Raw genomic sequence first — 16724 nt, forward strand, 5'->3', positions numbered from 1 at the left:
CAATGAGGCAGTGATTGCTGAGATCCTGGTTGAAGACAGCAGGGTGTATTTGGAGGGCAGGTTGGTTAGGACCTATGAGGGTGCCCATGTTTACAGATTTGGGGTTGTTCCTGGTAGGTTCATTGATAATTTGTGTGAGATTGAGGGCATCAAGCTTAGATTGTAGGATGTCCAGGGTGTTAAGCATGTCCCAGTTAATGTCACCTAACAGCACAAGCTCTGAAGATCGATGGGGGCAATCAATTCACATATGGTGTCCAGGGCACAGCTGGGGGCAAAAGGTGGTCTATAGCAAGCGGCAACGGTGAGATACTTGTTTCTAGCAAGGTGGATTTAAAAAAATAGAAACTCAAATTGTTTGGGCACAGACCTGGATAGTAAGACAGAACTCTGCAGGCTAATTCCGCCCCCTTTGGCAGTTCTATCTTGTCGGAAAATGTTATAGTTAGGGATGGAAATATACTGGCAAGTTTGATTTAGAACTACTAACGTTAGTTAGCTAGCTAACATATTTTTGAGATAGCAAAAGCTCAGGTTGCCCAGCCTGGCGGAGATACAATCTTCGGCAAAATAATTTGCAAGGTGATTCGTGCAAAAATATTATTTGAAGATGTACTGTTGTAATGATATGCTATGTGGTTCGTAAAGACAACGTAGCTAACAAATTGTCAGCCAACAGAACGTGCAAGGTAACTTATTTGAAAAGTCATTACTTTATGACATTGAGTAGAAAGTTACCCCTTGGTCGTTAGGGCAAATCTGGTCTGTGATAGGGGGGTTCACACCTAGCTCGGCTATTAGACTATTCTTTAGTAAAGCTTGAATAGTCTATTGTTCAGCTATTAGCCCTGCTCCCCAACTTGCAACAAATTGCTGTTCCTATCGCATTCCTTTCCCCTCTTCCACACGTCATCATTCTGCTCCTGAGTGGCCCGCTTGTGGGCGTGCTGGCAGGATATGGCAGCATTTTCGGTTGTGCGTCTCAAATCCTCCATACTGTAGCAGGTTTGTATGAAGGTGTGGTTATTCACAGGCAAATTGTTATATGCTATGGAGGTACATTTGTGTCTTTTTGTCGAGAGCAAAACCTTTTTTATTTTCAATCAAAAATAATTGTTCTGAAAGCAACTTTCTTCCGACACAAAGGAAGTCAAAGCGGACACCTACGAAGATGGCATCTCAGGTAAGCAGCACTGGGCTGTATTGACGTATCCTAAAAAATGACAGCTGCTGCTTTAGATTGAACGGTCATTTCTTAGTTATTGTTTTCATATCTCTGTTTTCATTACTTTCAGAGTGAGCTGACCAAGGGGTCGAAAATGTAGATATTGCCAGATGTTCACTCTCTGAGAAACAGGCCGTGGAAGCTTTATTGCTGGCAAAAGTGTCCATAACCAGAGGTAATTAAACTGTTCTGTGTTCTTTTTCTCCATCTCTGCCTGTCTTGTTGTACATGTTCATCCCTCTCCCCTTCTCCCTAAATCTTCTAGGTTAGATCAGCTGTTTTGGTGAACCCCTCCCACATCTGAACTGGCTGACACAGAGGGCACCGCATGATCATAGGTGAGATGTCACTTGGTCGGGTCAAAAGGAAGTATTATTAAAGAGATGCTTTACATTGAAATATAGACAGAGATGTAGTAGTCCCAGAGTTAATGATCCAAGGTCAGTTTTGCATTTCACCTCCTGATTTAAGATGACTGACCGTGTTAGAATAAATAAAAAAAGGCTTAATCATGCTCTCTCGTCTGCAGGTATGTTTTGATGTGAGAGAGGAAGCCTGTCCCGTCATCGCCACCTCACCCGCACTTAAGGTAACCTTCGGGCCAACTGGGGACCCAAGGCTGGTTAGGAGACTGCAATTGTGATGAACTGAGAGAATATTGGGGAAGCACTGTAATTCATGAATCATATGCAATCTGCTGCTGTTCTTACCTCTCTCCCCACCTCATCTTTCTTCCTCGTTTTAAAATGCACACCATATGTGCATTGAAGTACAGAATGAACTTGTATTTATAATATTACAATTATTATAATGCATTTATAACACCTGGAAAATGAACTTCTTTCAATAAAGCGTTTCACATTCTCCACTGGTTAAAATTAAGTATCTCATTGAAATAATATCCTGTGTCCTCAGATTAATGCAGATGAAGGGAGTTAGATATGCATAGTTTTTTTCTGTATATATGAATTACAAATCAATCATGTTTCTAGTCTATTGCATAGTTACCATGTGTAATCATTGATGTCCCAGGAGCGGTAAACACTGTTGAAGTGTATAATTGTAATACATACAAGCAGACACAGCATCATTCAAATAATGGTGTTTGATATGACTGAAAAATAATGTCTCAGAGATTCATACCTGAATCGCACCTTTATTTGCCAAGGAAGAGTACACGATCAGTGAATATATTCAATGTACAGGCTACAATGTGGGAATCTCATGCGTGGTAATAACTACAGTACATGTGTATATAGGACTTGCATCCTTGGCACAATACAGTTATTATATTCTACTCTATCCATAGGCTTCATTAATGCCATTCAGACTTGAATTTGAATAGCTGAGGTTCATAGATTGGTATGAATATTAGTTCAAAAACGTTTTAGGGTCCATACACAGAACGGTTACATACTGTAGCTAGCTACACATCCATAGGCATAGTTATTTTTATCCTCCACTACACAATAATCAAGTAAATAGTTAGCTAGCTATGTTACTTCAACTGCATTGCAAGGCAAGCTTACACAATTGTATATTCAATTTGCAGTAAATGCTTAAGCTAGCTAAATTCTTTACATCCACCTTTTCACAAGATAACAGCCTGGTTTGCTGGTTCTCAGGAGTCCCAAAAACATTAAACATGAATTACAAATTCATTCTCCTAACACTAGCTAGGCTATTTCTGAAAATCGCTATTTAGCAAGTTAACTTAATGACAAAGGAATATGCACAAACTTTTGTCTCTACATTAACTAACATATTCCTCTCAATTGTAAAATGTTTTGCTTGACTCATTATGATGTTATAACAACTTACATCTGGTTCTACCGTAATGTTTTGTCAGCCACCTTTGTTGAAGAACGCCACAAGGAGGGCTCTCATCAAAATTCGTCATTGGAACCACTCAATATGATTGGTCATATAAAAACCTTGGGACCCAAATGCATAATGAGTGCTCCAACTACCCCTTGTGGTGGTCTGGAGCAATGAAGCCATGACGCAGGGTACCTCTACGTCCCGCGGTGCAAGCTCGCAACTTTTAAAGTAGGAACCACTGTAGGTCCTGGATGGCAGGAAGCGAATCCCCAATTATGTACTGGGCGGTACGCACTACCCTCTGTAGCACCATAGTCAGATACCGAGCAATTGCCATACCAGGCGGTGATGCAACCGGTCAGGATGCTCTCGATGCTGCAGCTGTAGAACTTTGAGGATCTGGGGACCCATGCCAAATTGTTTCATTCTCCTGAGGGGGAAAAAGTTGTCATGCCCTTTTCATGACTGTCTTGGTATGTTTGGACCATGATAGTTTGTTGGTGATGTGGACACCAAGGAAGTTGAAACTCGACCCGATCCACTTCAGCCCTATCGATGTAAATGGGGGCCTTTTCAGCCCTCCTTTTCCTGTAGTCCATGATCATATCCTTTGTCTTGCTCACATTGAGGGAGACATTGTTGGCCTGGCACAACACTGACAGGTCTTTTACCTCCTCCAAATAGGCGGGCTCATTGTTGTCGGTGATCAGGCCTACCACTGTTGTGTCATCAGCAAACTGACGGTGTTGGAGTCATGCTTGGCCAAGCATTCAAGGGTGAACAGGGAGTACAGGAGGGGACTAAGCACACACCCCTGAGGGGAACCGGTGTTGAAGATCAGCGTGGCAGATATGTTGTTGCCTACCCTTACCAAATCCAGGATCCTGTTGCAGAGGGAGGTGTTTAGTCCCAGGGTCCTTAGCTGAGTGATGAGTTTGTGGGCACTATGGTGTTGAACGCTGAGCTGTAGTCAATGAACAGCATTCTCACATACGTGTTCCTTTTGTCCAGGTGGGAAAGGGCAGTATGGACTGCGATTGAGATTGCGTCATCTGTGGATCTGTTGGGGCGGTATGTGAATTGGAGTGGCCCTAGGATTTCCGGGATGATGGTGCTGTTAGCCATAACCAGTCTTTCAAAGCACTTCATGGCTAACGACGTGAGTGCTACGGGTTGGTTAGTCATTTGGGCAGGTTACCTTAGTGTTCTTGGGTACAGGGACTGGTGGTCTGCTTGAAACATGTTGGTATTACAGACTCAGTCAGGGAGAGGTTGAAAATGTCAGTGAAGACACTTGCCAGTTGGTCCGTGCATGCTCAGAGTACACGCCCTGGCAATCCGTCTGGCCCCTCTGACTTGTGAATGTTGACCCGTTTAAAGGTCTTGCTCACACCGGCTATGGAGAGTGTGATCACAGTCATCCGGAACAGCTCTCATGCATGCTTCAGTGTTTCTTGCCTCGAAGCGAACATAAAAGGCATTTAGCTCCGCTGGTAGGCTCGCATCACTGGGAAAATCACGTCTGGGTTTCCCTTTGTAGTCCGTAATAGTTTGCAAGCCCACATCTGACGAACTGCAGAGCCGGTGTAGTCGGATTCAATCTTAGTCCAATATTGACACTTTGCCTGTTTGATGGTTCATCTGAGGGTATAGCAGGATTTATTATAAGTGTCCAGATTAGTATCCTGCTCCTTGTAAGAGGCAGCTCTAGCTTTTTAGCTTGGTGAGGATGCTGCCTGTAATCAATGGCTTCTGGTTGGGACATGTACGTATGGTCACTGTGGGGACAACGTCAATACTCCTCAATGCCATTGGATGAACGGAACATATTCCAGTCTGTGCTAGAAAAACAGTAGTGTAGCATCTGCATCGTCGGACCACTTCCGTATTGAGCGAGTCACTGGTACTTCCTGCTTTAGTTTTTGCTTGTAAGCAGGAGGATAGTTATGGTCAGATTTGCCAAATGTAGGGCTTGGGAGAGCAGTGTATGCGTCTCCGTGTGTGGAGTAAAGGTGGCCTAAAAACACACAAGTCTGGTTTGGACCGTGCCTCTTAAAGGTGTATACCAATTGCATTTATCTTCCCAAGGCAAGCTGGGGATAGCTATGAGGAGTTTGCCGTATGCCATTGATGCTCCGCTATAGGCGGAAGAGCGGCTTGCCCCTCATCCTTCGCTGCTGTCTAGTCGATGAAGAGCCCCCCTTCTCCTGGGGCCAAGCCCTGGAAAAGTCAGTGAAATTCCTTGGGGTAGCCATCATGATGCCAGCGCATGAGGGATGGGTCTGCGAGGCAGTCTCATCGCTTGAGTTAAGAGTGGGACGAACCACATTGGGCTGCTCTGTGCACTCTACGGCAGAGGGTGTTCACAGCAAAGAATACACACAATGGATGCATGACACTGAACACTGCTTCCGCATGTTAGACACCCAGGCAGACGACATACAGGGAGTGTGTCCTTACCTAAAATGGTCACCCTGCATTGACAAGATTGTGCTGGTACAGGGGCCTTGCTTGGTACCCACTGGGCCGAGCTAGCAGGTTCCATGATTCCAAGAAACAGCTAATCCGAGAACAAAGGGAAAAGAGACTAGGCTAGAAGCCTAGCTAGTTAGCACAGTGCTATCAGGATAAGCTAATCCTGTAAACAATGTGAACATAGCTGGCGATCACCACATGGGCTGGTAGCATAGCTAGTTAGCACAAAGTTATCCAAAGGAAGCTATTGCTCTTACAAACAAAAGAGTGGCTCTCGACCAATAAGCAGTGATGCTAGGATGGACAGTCTACTCAACGCCGGTGGAGGGTTTAACAAAACGTACGAGCAAACTAGTAACTACCCTTCCAGGTAGATAAGCTAGTCGGTAGGATAGCTAGCCTTGCCGAGAGCTAGCCAGGTTAGCTAAGCCTTGCAGCTAAGCTATCCAAGTCTCAGCAGCTAGCAGTGTGATGCTAGCTACAACAGGAGATGAAGGAATAAAAGTGGTGAAGCAAAATCTTACCTGAAGCAAAACTGTTCCTTTTGGTGAAGTCACCCAACAATAAAGATAACCCTGCACTCGGCGGTGTAACCTTAATGGCACTGAAAAGTTACAGGAAAACCCATAGAGCCGTGCTGAAGAGAGCCAAGTATAACTTTTCTGTGAGGAAGAGAGGTGAAAATGACCAGAGGGCAGGCGAGTGGCTCATTAGTATGAGGTTAGGGGCTCCCTCATTCGCAAATCGACCAGTCTGTCTCGAACAGACGTGTATGATTGGTTATTCGAGGTACTTTGAAAAATTCTGGTTTATCCCCACGGTGACAGATAATTGAAAGAACTGAAGCTAAGTTGGGGCCATACTGCCAAACAGGCTTTAGACCATCAGAAGTGGAGAGATCATGTCTCTGCCTTATCTGCCAGAAGGCACAAACAGGATAAGTGAGATTTCAATTAGGGTGACATTTTACTCTTCTTATCGCTGTTCACAAAATGCTATCGTATTCACTGTTACATTGAAGATAAGCATTCAACATTATCCTTCAAGTAAACTAGTGTGAAAAACCTGTGACAGGTAAGTCCTGTTGTTTGTAAAGCTACATAGAAAATGGACAATCCAATACACTATATAGAAGACAAGCAACTAATGTTATCCCTCATGTGAGCAGGTTGTGATTAGGCTATCCTGAGTGACGGGTAAGTGGTTGCAGTCAGTATCAAATCACATTTCACAATTAGCCCGAATACCCTAAAGACATAATTTTACATTCTAGAAATGGAGAAATGTTCTAAAAATGGAGACATTAAAATTAAAATAAACAACCCTTTTAGAAGTGCCTCATGTTCTACATCAAAAAATAAGAACTAGCTCACAATATCATAATTTTGTATATGGGTAAACCTGCATTTAGCAGAAGGGAGTGCATGGGGCTTGAGATGGGAACATGAGACGAGGGGAAATTACTGAGAATAGCTCAAGTTACTCTACGCCTGGGAACTGAAAACAAAATATTACCGCCATTATAATGGTTATGCTAATACGTTGGCTGAATACCAACAGCACAACCAGATCCGTACATATTTTATCCACGTATTATATCTACAGCCTCTAAGCTTGACAATGCTCTAGTCACCGTGCTACAGCATACAGTTTGTGAAAAGACAAGATATCGTCGGACCAACAATAGAGTGAAGACTTGCTGCTTCCAAGAAAACTATCCATTTTGATATAAAACAAATAAAATAATTTAAATTAATTAAAATATTATACACCCCCCCTTTTGCCCTCAGAACAGAGACTCAATTATTCAGGGCATAGACTCTACAAGGTGTATAAAGTGTTCCACTGTCACGCCTTGGTCATAGTATTTTGTATTTTCGTTATACATTTGGTCAGGCCAGGGTGTGACATGGGTTTAAAATGTTGTGTTTCGTATTGTGGTTTTGTAGGCATTGGGATTGCGGCTGAGTATGGGTGTAGCATAGGTTTGGCTGCCTGAGGCGGTTCTCAATCAGAGTCAGGTGATTCTCGTTGTCTCTGATTGGGAACCATATTTAGGTAGCCGGGGTTTCACTGTGTATTTCGTGGGTGATTGTTCCTGTCTCTGTGTAGCGTTCACCAGATAGGCTGTAATAGGTTTCACGTTCCGTTTGTTGTTTTTGTATTTATTTAGTTATTTCATGTATCGCTTTTCTTCATTAAAGACATGAGTAACCACCACGCTGCATTTTGGTCCGACTCTCCTTCAACAGACAAACGCCGTTACATCCACAGGGATGCTGGCCCATGTTGACGCCAATGCTTCCCACAGTGGTCAAGTTGGCTGCATGTTCTTTGGGTGGTGGACTATTCTTGATACAGACGGGAAACTCTGGACCATGAAAAACCCAGCAGCGTTGCAGTTCTTGACATAAACTGGTGCGCCTGGCACCTACCACCCACCATACCCCATTCAAAGGCACTCAAATATTTTGTCTCGACCATTCACCCTCTGAATGGCACACGTACACAATCCATGTCTCAAGGTTTTTAAAAAATCCTTCTTTAACCCATCTCCTCCCCTTCATCTACACTGATTGAAGAAGATTTAACAAGTGACATCCATAAGGGATCATAGCTTTCAGCTGGTCAGTTTGTCATGGAAAGAGCAGGTGTTCTTAATGTTTGGTATATTGTTTGGTATATTTTGATGTGTTATGGAAACCTATTGCATGAATATTGAGAGTACAAGTGATGAATGTTAGCTCTGCATGTATGCTGTCATGGTATCAGATTAATCCGCCACACTGGTAAGTATTGAAGACGTATCATAACATTTATTTAAAAGCCCTAACAGATTACAGTAAAACTATTATAGATTCTAGATTTACTTCTATCATAGTAAATTGTATAGTAAAAAGTCCACTCACAACTCTTGCGAATTCCCTTCCAAACCCCATGCATAACATATGTAACACTAATACCTCATGTAATACCTCTCATTAGAACGTCAAAATAGTGGCATTTAACCATTGTAACGAGAGCTGTTAAAGTCCCTGAAACCAATCTCGGTGCCAATGTACCAGCCACCAAAGGGATGCTTATAAATGTTTAGAAATGCTTTAGAAAATGATCATAATACCTCCAAGATGTTGTAACGAGAGCTGTCACAGAAGTCCCTGACTCCGATCTCTGTACCCATGTACCAGCCACTGAACGGACAGGCGGTGAATTCCAGCCCCCCCACCTCTAGCAGCATGCTAGATACAGCAGGTAGGCTGTACCACTTCAGATTCAAATCCTTGAACCAATCATACCTGTACAAGCATAGAAAGACAAAGAGATACGTTCAAATGAACAGTCAAGCTTTGGAGGAGTGATGGTGAATGTGACATATCTTGACTAATTGATTCAAATAAATAGGTTAGTTTTCCAGGCATATAGAGGATGTTTAAGGATACATATTATATACAGCTTTAATTGAAGCTTGGCTCCTGACTTGGCTCCTGTTGTTCAACTCAAGGTGCTTCCATCTCAACAATTCTATACTGCTAAGAGTTGAACATTTTACATTCTGAATCGATGTAAAAGTGCATTCTTATCTTGGTGAAAAGCCGACATATTAGCATGGATCTTGTTCTGGAGGCAGCTCTGCAAAGTGGCCAGTAGTTGGCACAGCCAGTCATAAAATCTGACTTTAAACCACACTGCTACGTTTTTACAATATAGCCCATTTTGACTTTGCAGTTGGCCTATCTAAGCGGAAATCACTCAGTTGTGCCTCCAGGACAAGATTCATGACAACAAACTGCAAAAAGCCGTGGGAAGAGATTAGTGACAAAGCTTACATTCTGATATTGAAGGTTTGTATAGCACGTCAAGGGAAAGAAAATACTGTATGCATGTACAAAGAAATTAAGGATTTCTCCAAGAGATTCTAGATATCTGCCTACTGTGATGTGGAGTGTATTGTTCTACAAGGCAATTTGCTCCTCCACTGTAGTTAATATATACACAGCCAAGAAGTACAGGAGCGCAGCCAAAACTAACATTATCACAGCAAAAACACCTGCAATCACTTCTGAAATTACTGGCCCTACATCCATCTACCTGGTGCTACACAGGCTCGGAGTTGCCCATGGGGGACAGTCTACGCAGTAGCAGAGAGCCATCAGCTTCATGGCAACAGAGTTGAGGCCAACTAAACTGATGCAGGGGGAGATGGGGGGTGGCGAAGGACAGTTCTGGGAGCTTGTTTGATAGAGGATGCCATATGCAGGGGATGAAACTCCCCCTGTGCCTGAAGACTGGTGACATTGAGAGTGTGTGTCTGTGTGGTATGTTAGTGGTATGTTAGCGTGACAATTGGAACACACCCCAACCCAGCCTCTGTTCCTGTATCACTGTTATGAAACTTGGACGTGTATGTGAGTGTGTGTGTGTGGTCTAACTCACTTGGGATGGGTGATCTGCACCTCCAGAATAAGGTCTTGAGGGATCTCAAACAGCTCTGGGTCGTTCCCATTGGATTGCAGCAGAAGGGGCAGCACGTCGAATCGACCCTTGGGAGCCTTCCAGCCCTGCTGGATGCAGATCTAGTAACCAAAACATTTAATAAACATTTTACGTGGACTCACTAAAGTAGATGTGTAACTCCTGTTTGGTGGTTTCCACTCCAGTTTTAGTCAGAGCTTTGGCCTTGCTCGGAGGCATGCTATATAAAGACATTGAACACACTCAGGTTTTGTGATCTACTGTAAGTGGTTCAGTGGGTTGAACCTGACTAGGCAAAGTTTGAGGATTCAAATCCCACGAGGGACACATATTCCATGCTGTTACGAACAATAATTCACTTTGAATAACAGTGACCAGTGTCTTTTTACTCTACCTCAGTGAATTCCACGCTGGCTGGGTCTCCCAGAATCTGACCATCGGGCTGCTTGTAACCGGCATAGCGAATCAGCTGTGTGTTCCATACCCGAAAGTCGCGCTTGCCATCTGTCCTCTGAGGAAATATGGTAATGGCAGATCTGGATAGAAATAACCCACCAGCCCCCAGAGAGAGAAAGTTTAAATGACGAGAGTTTAAAGACAGTATCTATAGATTAGCAATGCAACAAATGAATGTCTACCCAACCACATATCATCTAATGGTTTAGGGCAGTTTAATTTAGGAGGTCGTGGGTAAGGCAGGCTAGGAAGTCTGACAGGGCCAAAGCTCAGTTACCTTTAGTCCCCCACTACTTGAACCTATCCTGTTGGGTTAAGCTAATGCCATGACTGGGCAAAAGGGTTGATTCTACTAATCTGGCTGTAAGTCTTCGTCCCAAAGGACCCAAATATCTCTGGGCACCAATCTCTATGCTTGCCTTACAGAGGAGAAACTAGTGTCCTCTATAGTCAATACAAGCCCAAACAAAGAGAGGAGAATTTACTATATAAAACTCAAATTGTTTTGGGGTCTGAATCTAAGCAGAAGCAGCCTGGCTGCAGATCAGTTTGTGCTTCAGCCAACTCCTTCATTTGTTGTTATGCCGTACACAAACCCGACAGAGGCTTAAGAGCAAACTGATATGCCATCAGGCTTCTGTTACATGCTTACAGTGGCTAAGTATTATTTGATGTACAGCATCAGCAGTCTTTGGGAATGTGATGTGACTAACTCAGTGCAGTGATGAGTCAGACACATACAGTAGGGGAGAGTGGGGTATCTTGAGCCATTTTTTTACATTCAGCACCACTACGTCAAGGGAAATCATCATTCTTTCTAAGAAAGATAACTACATATTTCAGGATGTCTTGTATCCCTGAAAATAATCAGAATTCATGTAAAACATGTGTTTTGAAAACATAGCTTGTCCATAAAAAAGCGGTCTCTTGGCACAACTTATGGGCTAAATTGAGCATAGGGACAGGGTAAGTTGAACCGCCTTGGGTAAGTGAGTGATAGTGTCCTGTGATAGTGGGTGATGGTAGGTCAATGTTTAATTCATGGAATTGGGCTATGGTATATCATAAATGTATGCCTACATTCTGATATAGATATCCCTGTTCAATATCACTTAGCCTTCCATTTATTCACCAGTTGTCTGGGACAGGGATGTTTCCACATTTTTGCAGATGCAAGGAGGTTACAACTGTTCAGAATGATGATATGATACAAGGTTATGATTAATAAGTTGACTGTTAGATGTGATAGGTAAAATAGTTTAAAAGTTTAATTTGGGAGATGGTAACTCTTTATAGAACTGCTCTCATGGTGCCCCAGATCCTAATGAGTTAATTGTTACATGATTCATTTAAAATCTGGTAAGAATTAAACATATTTAGGTAATTAGATAAGTCTTCAGATTAATGTTAATGTCAAATCACGACAGTGGCCATTGGCTCAGCTAACCCCAAGACAAACTATTTTACTATATTAGTCCACAGAGCTACAAGGATGCACTTTGATGCTCGGTTTAGGACCTCATATTATAGCATCAGGAAACCTACGGTGGTTACTCAATTAAAAGTTTTGAGATTATGCCACGGCACTTAAGAGGTCATTTGTGGTTTAGTAAGTTACCATGCGTCACTGCTTCATTGCGGTGGTCTGGAGCAAGGGGGAGTTAGAGCACTGATTATGCTTTTGGGCCCCAAGGCGCTAAATGACAATGAATGGGCGATAAACCAAATAGAAACTGATAATTGTGCACGACTTCAAAATTTAATTTCAATGAACCCGTTGTTACTCTAGGGGCAGTATTTTCATTTTTGGAAAAAAAAGTGCCCGTTTTAAACGGGATATTTTGTCAGGACAAGATGCTTAGGATAGAAAACAAACACTCTAAAGTTTCCAAAACTACAAAATCTGGGAGTCTTGTGAGTGAAAACATCTGAAGTTCAAAGGTAAACAATTTAATTTGATTGCTTTTCTATTTGTGACAAGGTTGCCTGCTGCTAGCAAGGCATAATGCTATGCTAGGCTATCGATAAACTTACACAAATGCTTGTCTAGCTTTGGCTGTAAAGCATATTTTGAAAATCTGAGATGACAGGGTGATTAACAAAAGGCTAAGCTGTGTCTCAATATATTTCATTTGTGATTTTCATGAATAGGAATATTTTCTAGGGATATTTATGTCCATTGCGTTATGCTAATTATTGTCAGGCGATGATTACGCTCCCGGATCCGGGATGGGGAGTATCAAGAGGTTTTAACTGAATGATGGATGAAGGTGATTGAATTTAGAACAATAGTGTAAGAATTGCTATTCCTCTGTCCTGCACGCACACCGGAAATAAATACACTTTGTTTCTACTTGGTCAGAAGAAGCTGTAAGCTAATGTTTTTATTCTAAGAGAAACTAACATGTTCAATTATATTCCAAGATATTCTTAAAATATATGTGTTGACTGAATATATTCAGCAAGTGGTGTTTGCTAAATAATCAAGTTGATGGTGCAGTCGTATAGCCTTGGCACCTAAATAAAGCTGAGTGACTCACTCATTCATGGCTTGGGATCAAAATAAGTACCAACATTTTCTGATCGTGAAAAATGTCAAATACTGTATAAGCGATTATAAAAAGTCACAACCCTACAATTGATCGCTAGTTTTGGTCTCAAATAAGCACGGTCTTTAACTAAAATAAGAGGAGAGTCAGGTTGAGAACAACCTATTTAAATTATATAAAAAATATTACATTTTATTTGGAAAGGCATGCCAGACAATATCAAAAAGGGCTGTAAGGCTTGGGGGAGTTACAGATGAATGTTTTCAGTTGATGCTAAACAAGTTTGATCGAGTTTAAAAATCAGGAGACCTACATGTCGAAAATATATTTTTTAGATATACTGTAAGCCTACCGTTGGTGTTGTAGGTCTTTCATTTATTTAACCTTTATTTTACTACATAAAATGTTTACTTACTCTGCTTGCATCTTGACCCAGTTTATGCCCTCCTTTGTAATGCAAATCTGGGCGGCAGTGTGTTTTGGTCCGAGAACACCCTTTTCCGGCTTACAGACAGTTATAGAGCCAGACTCTTTTTATGGTGCTACCCATTCCAGGTTTAGGACTGTAACCACCAGAAGACATGGAAATGAGCCTGAGCTGAGAGGATCACCAAAACTTAAAATGTATTTTGGTTTCAGTGCATTTAAAAATAAAGTGTCTTTGACCAGTGCGCCACTCGGGAGGCCTCAGTTGATTTTCTTTAAAAAATATTTTTATATAGCCTATCAATGTGTAGGCCTACTGTGTAATAAAATGGATCCATAACTAATTACTATGGGAATAAACATCACTGAATGACTGGAAATTTTGGAACAAAGTAGGCTAATGAAGAAATTGTTGCTTACTGGAAAATACTCTTTCAAAATGAATGGAAGAGGCAAGTGGAAGGGGGAATTTTTTTTTCAAACATTTGTTTTTCACAACGGCTATTAGCAGGACAATAGACACGATGTGGTCCCAAAAACAACTCTGACATAGGGTCCAGCATATCTCTTGATACACACAGTAACGTGCTAATTGAGCGCCGAGAGCCAATCTGTTATCCAACGATTACTTTAATAGCCCAGCTACTGCAAGTGTGAAAATCCTCCCAACAAGCAAAAGCCTACCCGCTTAGCACCGTTTCGCACTGCTCTGAGACAAGCAAGACGACTTAATAAACATATACATTTTTAAACAGTTTAATTATCCCTGCATTATTCTATAAAAAACCCTTAGATATTCATTTAGAATCCTCTAAATTGAATTAGATATACTACTGTGCAAGGACCTTATGTATCTGCCAGTATTTTAATTTAGAGATTGAGGTGACGAAAGGTGTATGTAGATGGGTAACTGCCTTCCCAAGATCTCTTACCATGTTGTACAATTGTGTGATTAGCCTACCAGTTGGTGTAACTATAATGTTGATACTCTTGAGGAATTTTGCTCCTCACTATCACAATATTAAAAACGCTCAAATGCATTCATGAATTCAATCGCTTTAGCCATCATGTTGCGATTCATCTGATGAAGGATTGATTCGATCTATATGCCCAGGACGAGAGTAAAACGGGCAATAAGACACACTACAAGAAAGGGAACACATAACCGTAGAATTGCAAGTTGGAGGGCCATCTCACAAGTGCAGATTGGAAGGCCATCAAGCGAAACAGACCAATGAAGCACGGGTAAATGGCAGGAGTATCTATGACTCTGAGGACTGGGTAGGGTAGGGGGCCCATGCCCTCCGCTTCTCCCTTCCCTCTGCATGGGGTTCTGGGCCGGGAGGGTGGCTTCGGCTCTCGCCCGAGCTCGGATCCCCGCATCTCCTTGTCGCCTGGGTTGTGCCCGACCGGCTCAATCCCCCCTTTCCCCGTTAGGCACGGCCACATGGCGCACCCCCAATATCAAGGTGCACATGGGCCTATTTATATAATGAATATGAATTCGGAGGGCAGAAATGATTCAATATTAAAGCATTAGACCTCTCACTAAAGGCGTCAGTCATACAAAAGTTATACTTAAATGCAAACAGGTTGGAGATAAGAGTACATGGCCATAAAGGCTAGATAAGTTTAAGCTGTTCAAACATTCATAGATGACCAGCAGGGTCAAATAATACAAACAGTGGTTATAGAAGGTGCAACCGGACAGCACCGTAGGAGTACATGTCAGTTGGCTTTTCAAAGCCGAGCATTCAGAGGTCAAGACATCAAGTGCATGTGCGAGAGAGAGAGGATCGAAACACAGTAACGTGTGGAATATATCAATAAGAATGTCAGTTTAATATGCAGTGCAGATCACCTCCTATTACCCTTCTCAGAGTTTAAAAATGATGTGTGTTCAATTATTTGCGTCATTGTGGCATTTAAAGCATATTGAAGATAAACAATATGATTTGAAGCAATAGCCTACCCGTGTGTGGTCAACTATTTCAGCACTATTTTGCACTGCTCTGAGACAAGCATGGGGAATGGTCTTGCATAATCAATGACGTTTTATCTCTGTTTGGGTATTGGTTAGACTACAATTTTGGTGTAGAAACGTTAGGAAACGTTAGGATTATTTTGCTCTTAGTACTGTAGCCTACTCCCAACCGGTCACGTTGTACAACCCCGAGGGTTTATTTTTTAATTAAGCAACATTTCTTAAAAATCAATCCCTTATACTATGTTCTCACAAAAAAAAGGATTTCAATTCTCTAGTGCAGCCCATATTAAAGACTGTCAAATGCTTCTCAAAGATGTCCTCTGGTGGTCAAACTAGCATTAATGGCAACAATGGCTGACAAATGACGTGCTATAGAATTCTGCGGCAGCCCGCAAGGTGTGCTGCAGTACGACAACTTTTATAGGAAGAACCACTGTATAACAAATGAATTTGACTTAGTGAAAATCTGTTTCTGCCCTTTTGTGTATGCTTTCCTAAAACCAAAGTGGGGCTCAACTAACCCCCTCTCTCCTATGATGTTTATTCATTGGGGAGTAAAGACGTGAGGTCATGACATGTGTTTAGGCTTGGCAGAGCTGTATTGGACTGATGAAGGACTGATCCTGGCTGGGAGTAGTCAACCAGACTAGAGAGACGCCGTTGACATTGACAGGGAACATAGAGGAACAGACAGAAAGAGGGAGGTTCAAGGTGACAGAAAGGGAGGGGGGAAAGGTAAAACAAAAAGAGAAACTGGTCAAAGAGAAGAGGGTGACAGACCAGACGAGCAGAGGAAATGACACAGAAAGACAACATTGAGTAAAAGGCACGGGGATAGACAGAGCAGTGCCGACTCACCTCAGGTTGCCTTTGTTAGTGGCATACTTGATGTGGTTGCAGATGTAATTGTACATTCCATGAGCCGTTGTGCAGTCTCTGGCATCAAATACCTGTTAGAAAAACATGTAATGAAATAAAGATCCCGCTGGGCAAAAACTGGTTGAATCACAGTTGTTTCCACGTCATTTTAACCCACCATCAATGTGAGGACGTTAAATTAACGTGGAAAACTGACTACATTTGCTCAACTAAATGTAAATCAAAACTAAACGTTGAACTGACGTCTGTGCCCAGTGGGATACTAAATGCTACCACAGTTTGAGTGCAATGCTTCGACCTGAAGGTCTTCGTCACTCATAAAACAACTCAACACAAAGAATCCAAGGATAGATCTATTCGAGGTGTGCCATTTCTAACGCTTCCTGTGCTTTGGTTTCTGCGTCTTATTTCCAGTTATGGAAAATGTATTTCA

The 16724-nt window shown here is 42.1% G+C and overlaps 1 protein-coding gene across 3 annotated transcripts in view; it reads right to left on the reverse strand.

Moving 5' to 3' along the window:
• The window catches only part of nos1 (nitric oxide synthase 1 (neuronal)), a 64798-nt gene that overhangs the window by 26131 nt on the left and 21943 nt on the right, over window positions 1-16724 (reverse strand). For all 3 annotated transcript variants that reach the window (XM_035786274.2, XM_035786273.2, XM_035786272.2), the window contains exons 7-10: window positions 16271-16362; window positions 10389-10530; window positions 9956-10095; window positions 8643-8817 (exon numbers count right to left, since the gene is read on the reverse strand). In XM_035786274.2, the coding sequence (XP_035642167.2) occupies window positions 8643-8817; window positions 9956-10095; window positions 10389-10530; window positions 16271-16362 (549 nt within the window). The remainder of the gene's footprint in view (window positions 1-8642; window positions 8818-9955; window positions 10096-10388; window positions 10531-16270; window positions 16363-16724) is intronic.

The sequence above is a fragment of the Oncorhynchus keta genome, chromosome 14 (assembly GCF_023373465.1).
Source record: "Oncorhynchus keta strain PuntledgeMale-10-30-2019 chromosome 14, Oket_V2, whole genome shotgun sequence".
NCBI classification, from domain to species: domain Eukaryota; kingdom Metazoa; phylum Chordata; class Actinopteri; order Salmoniformes; family Salmonidae; genus Oncorhynchus; species Oncorhynchus keta.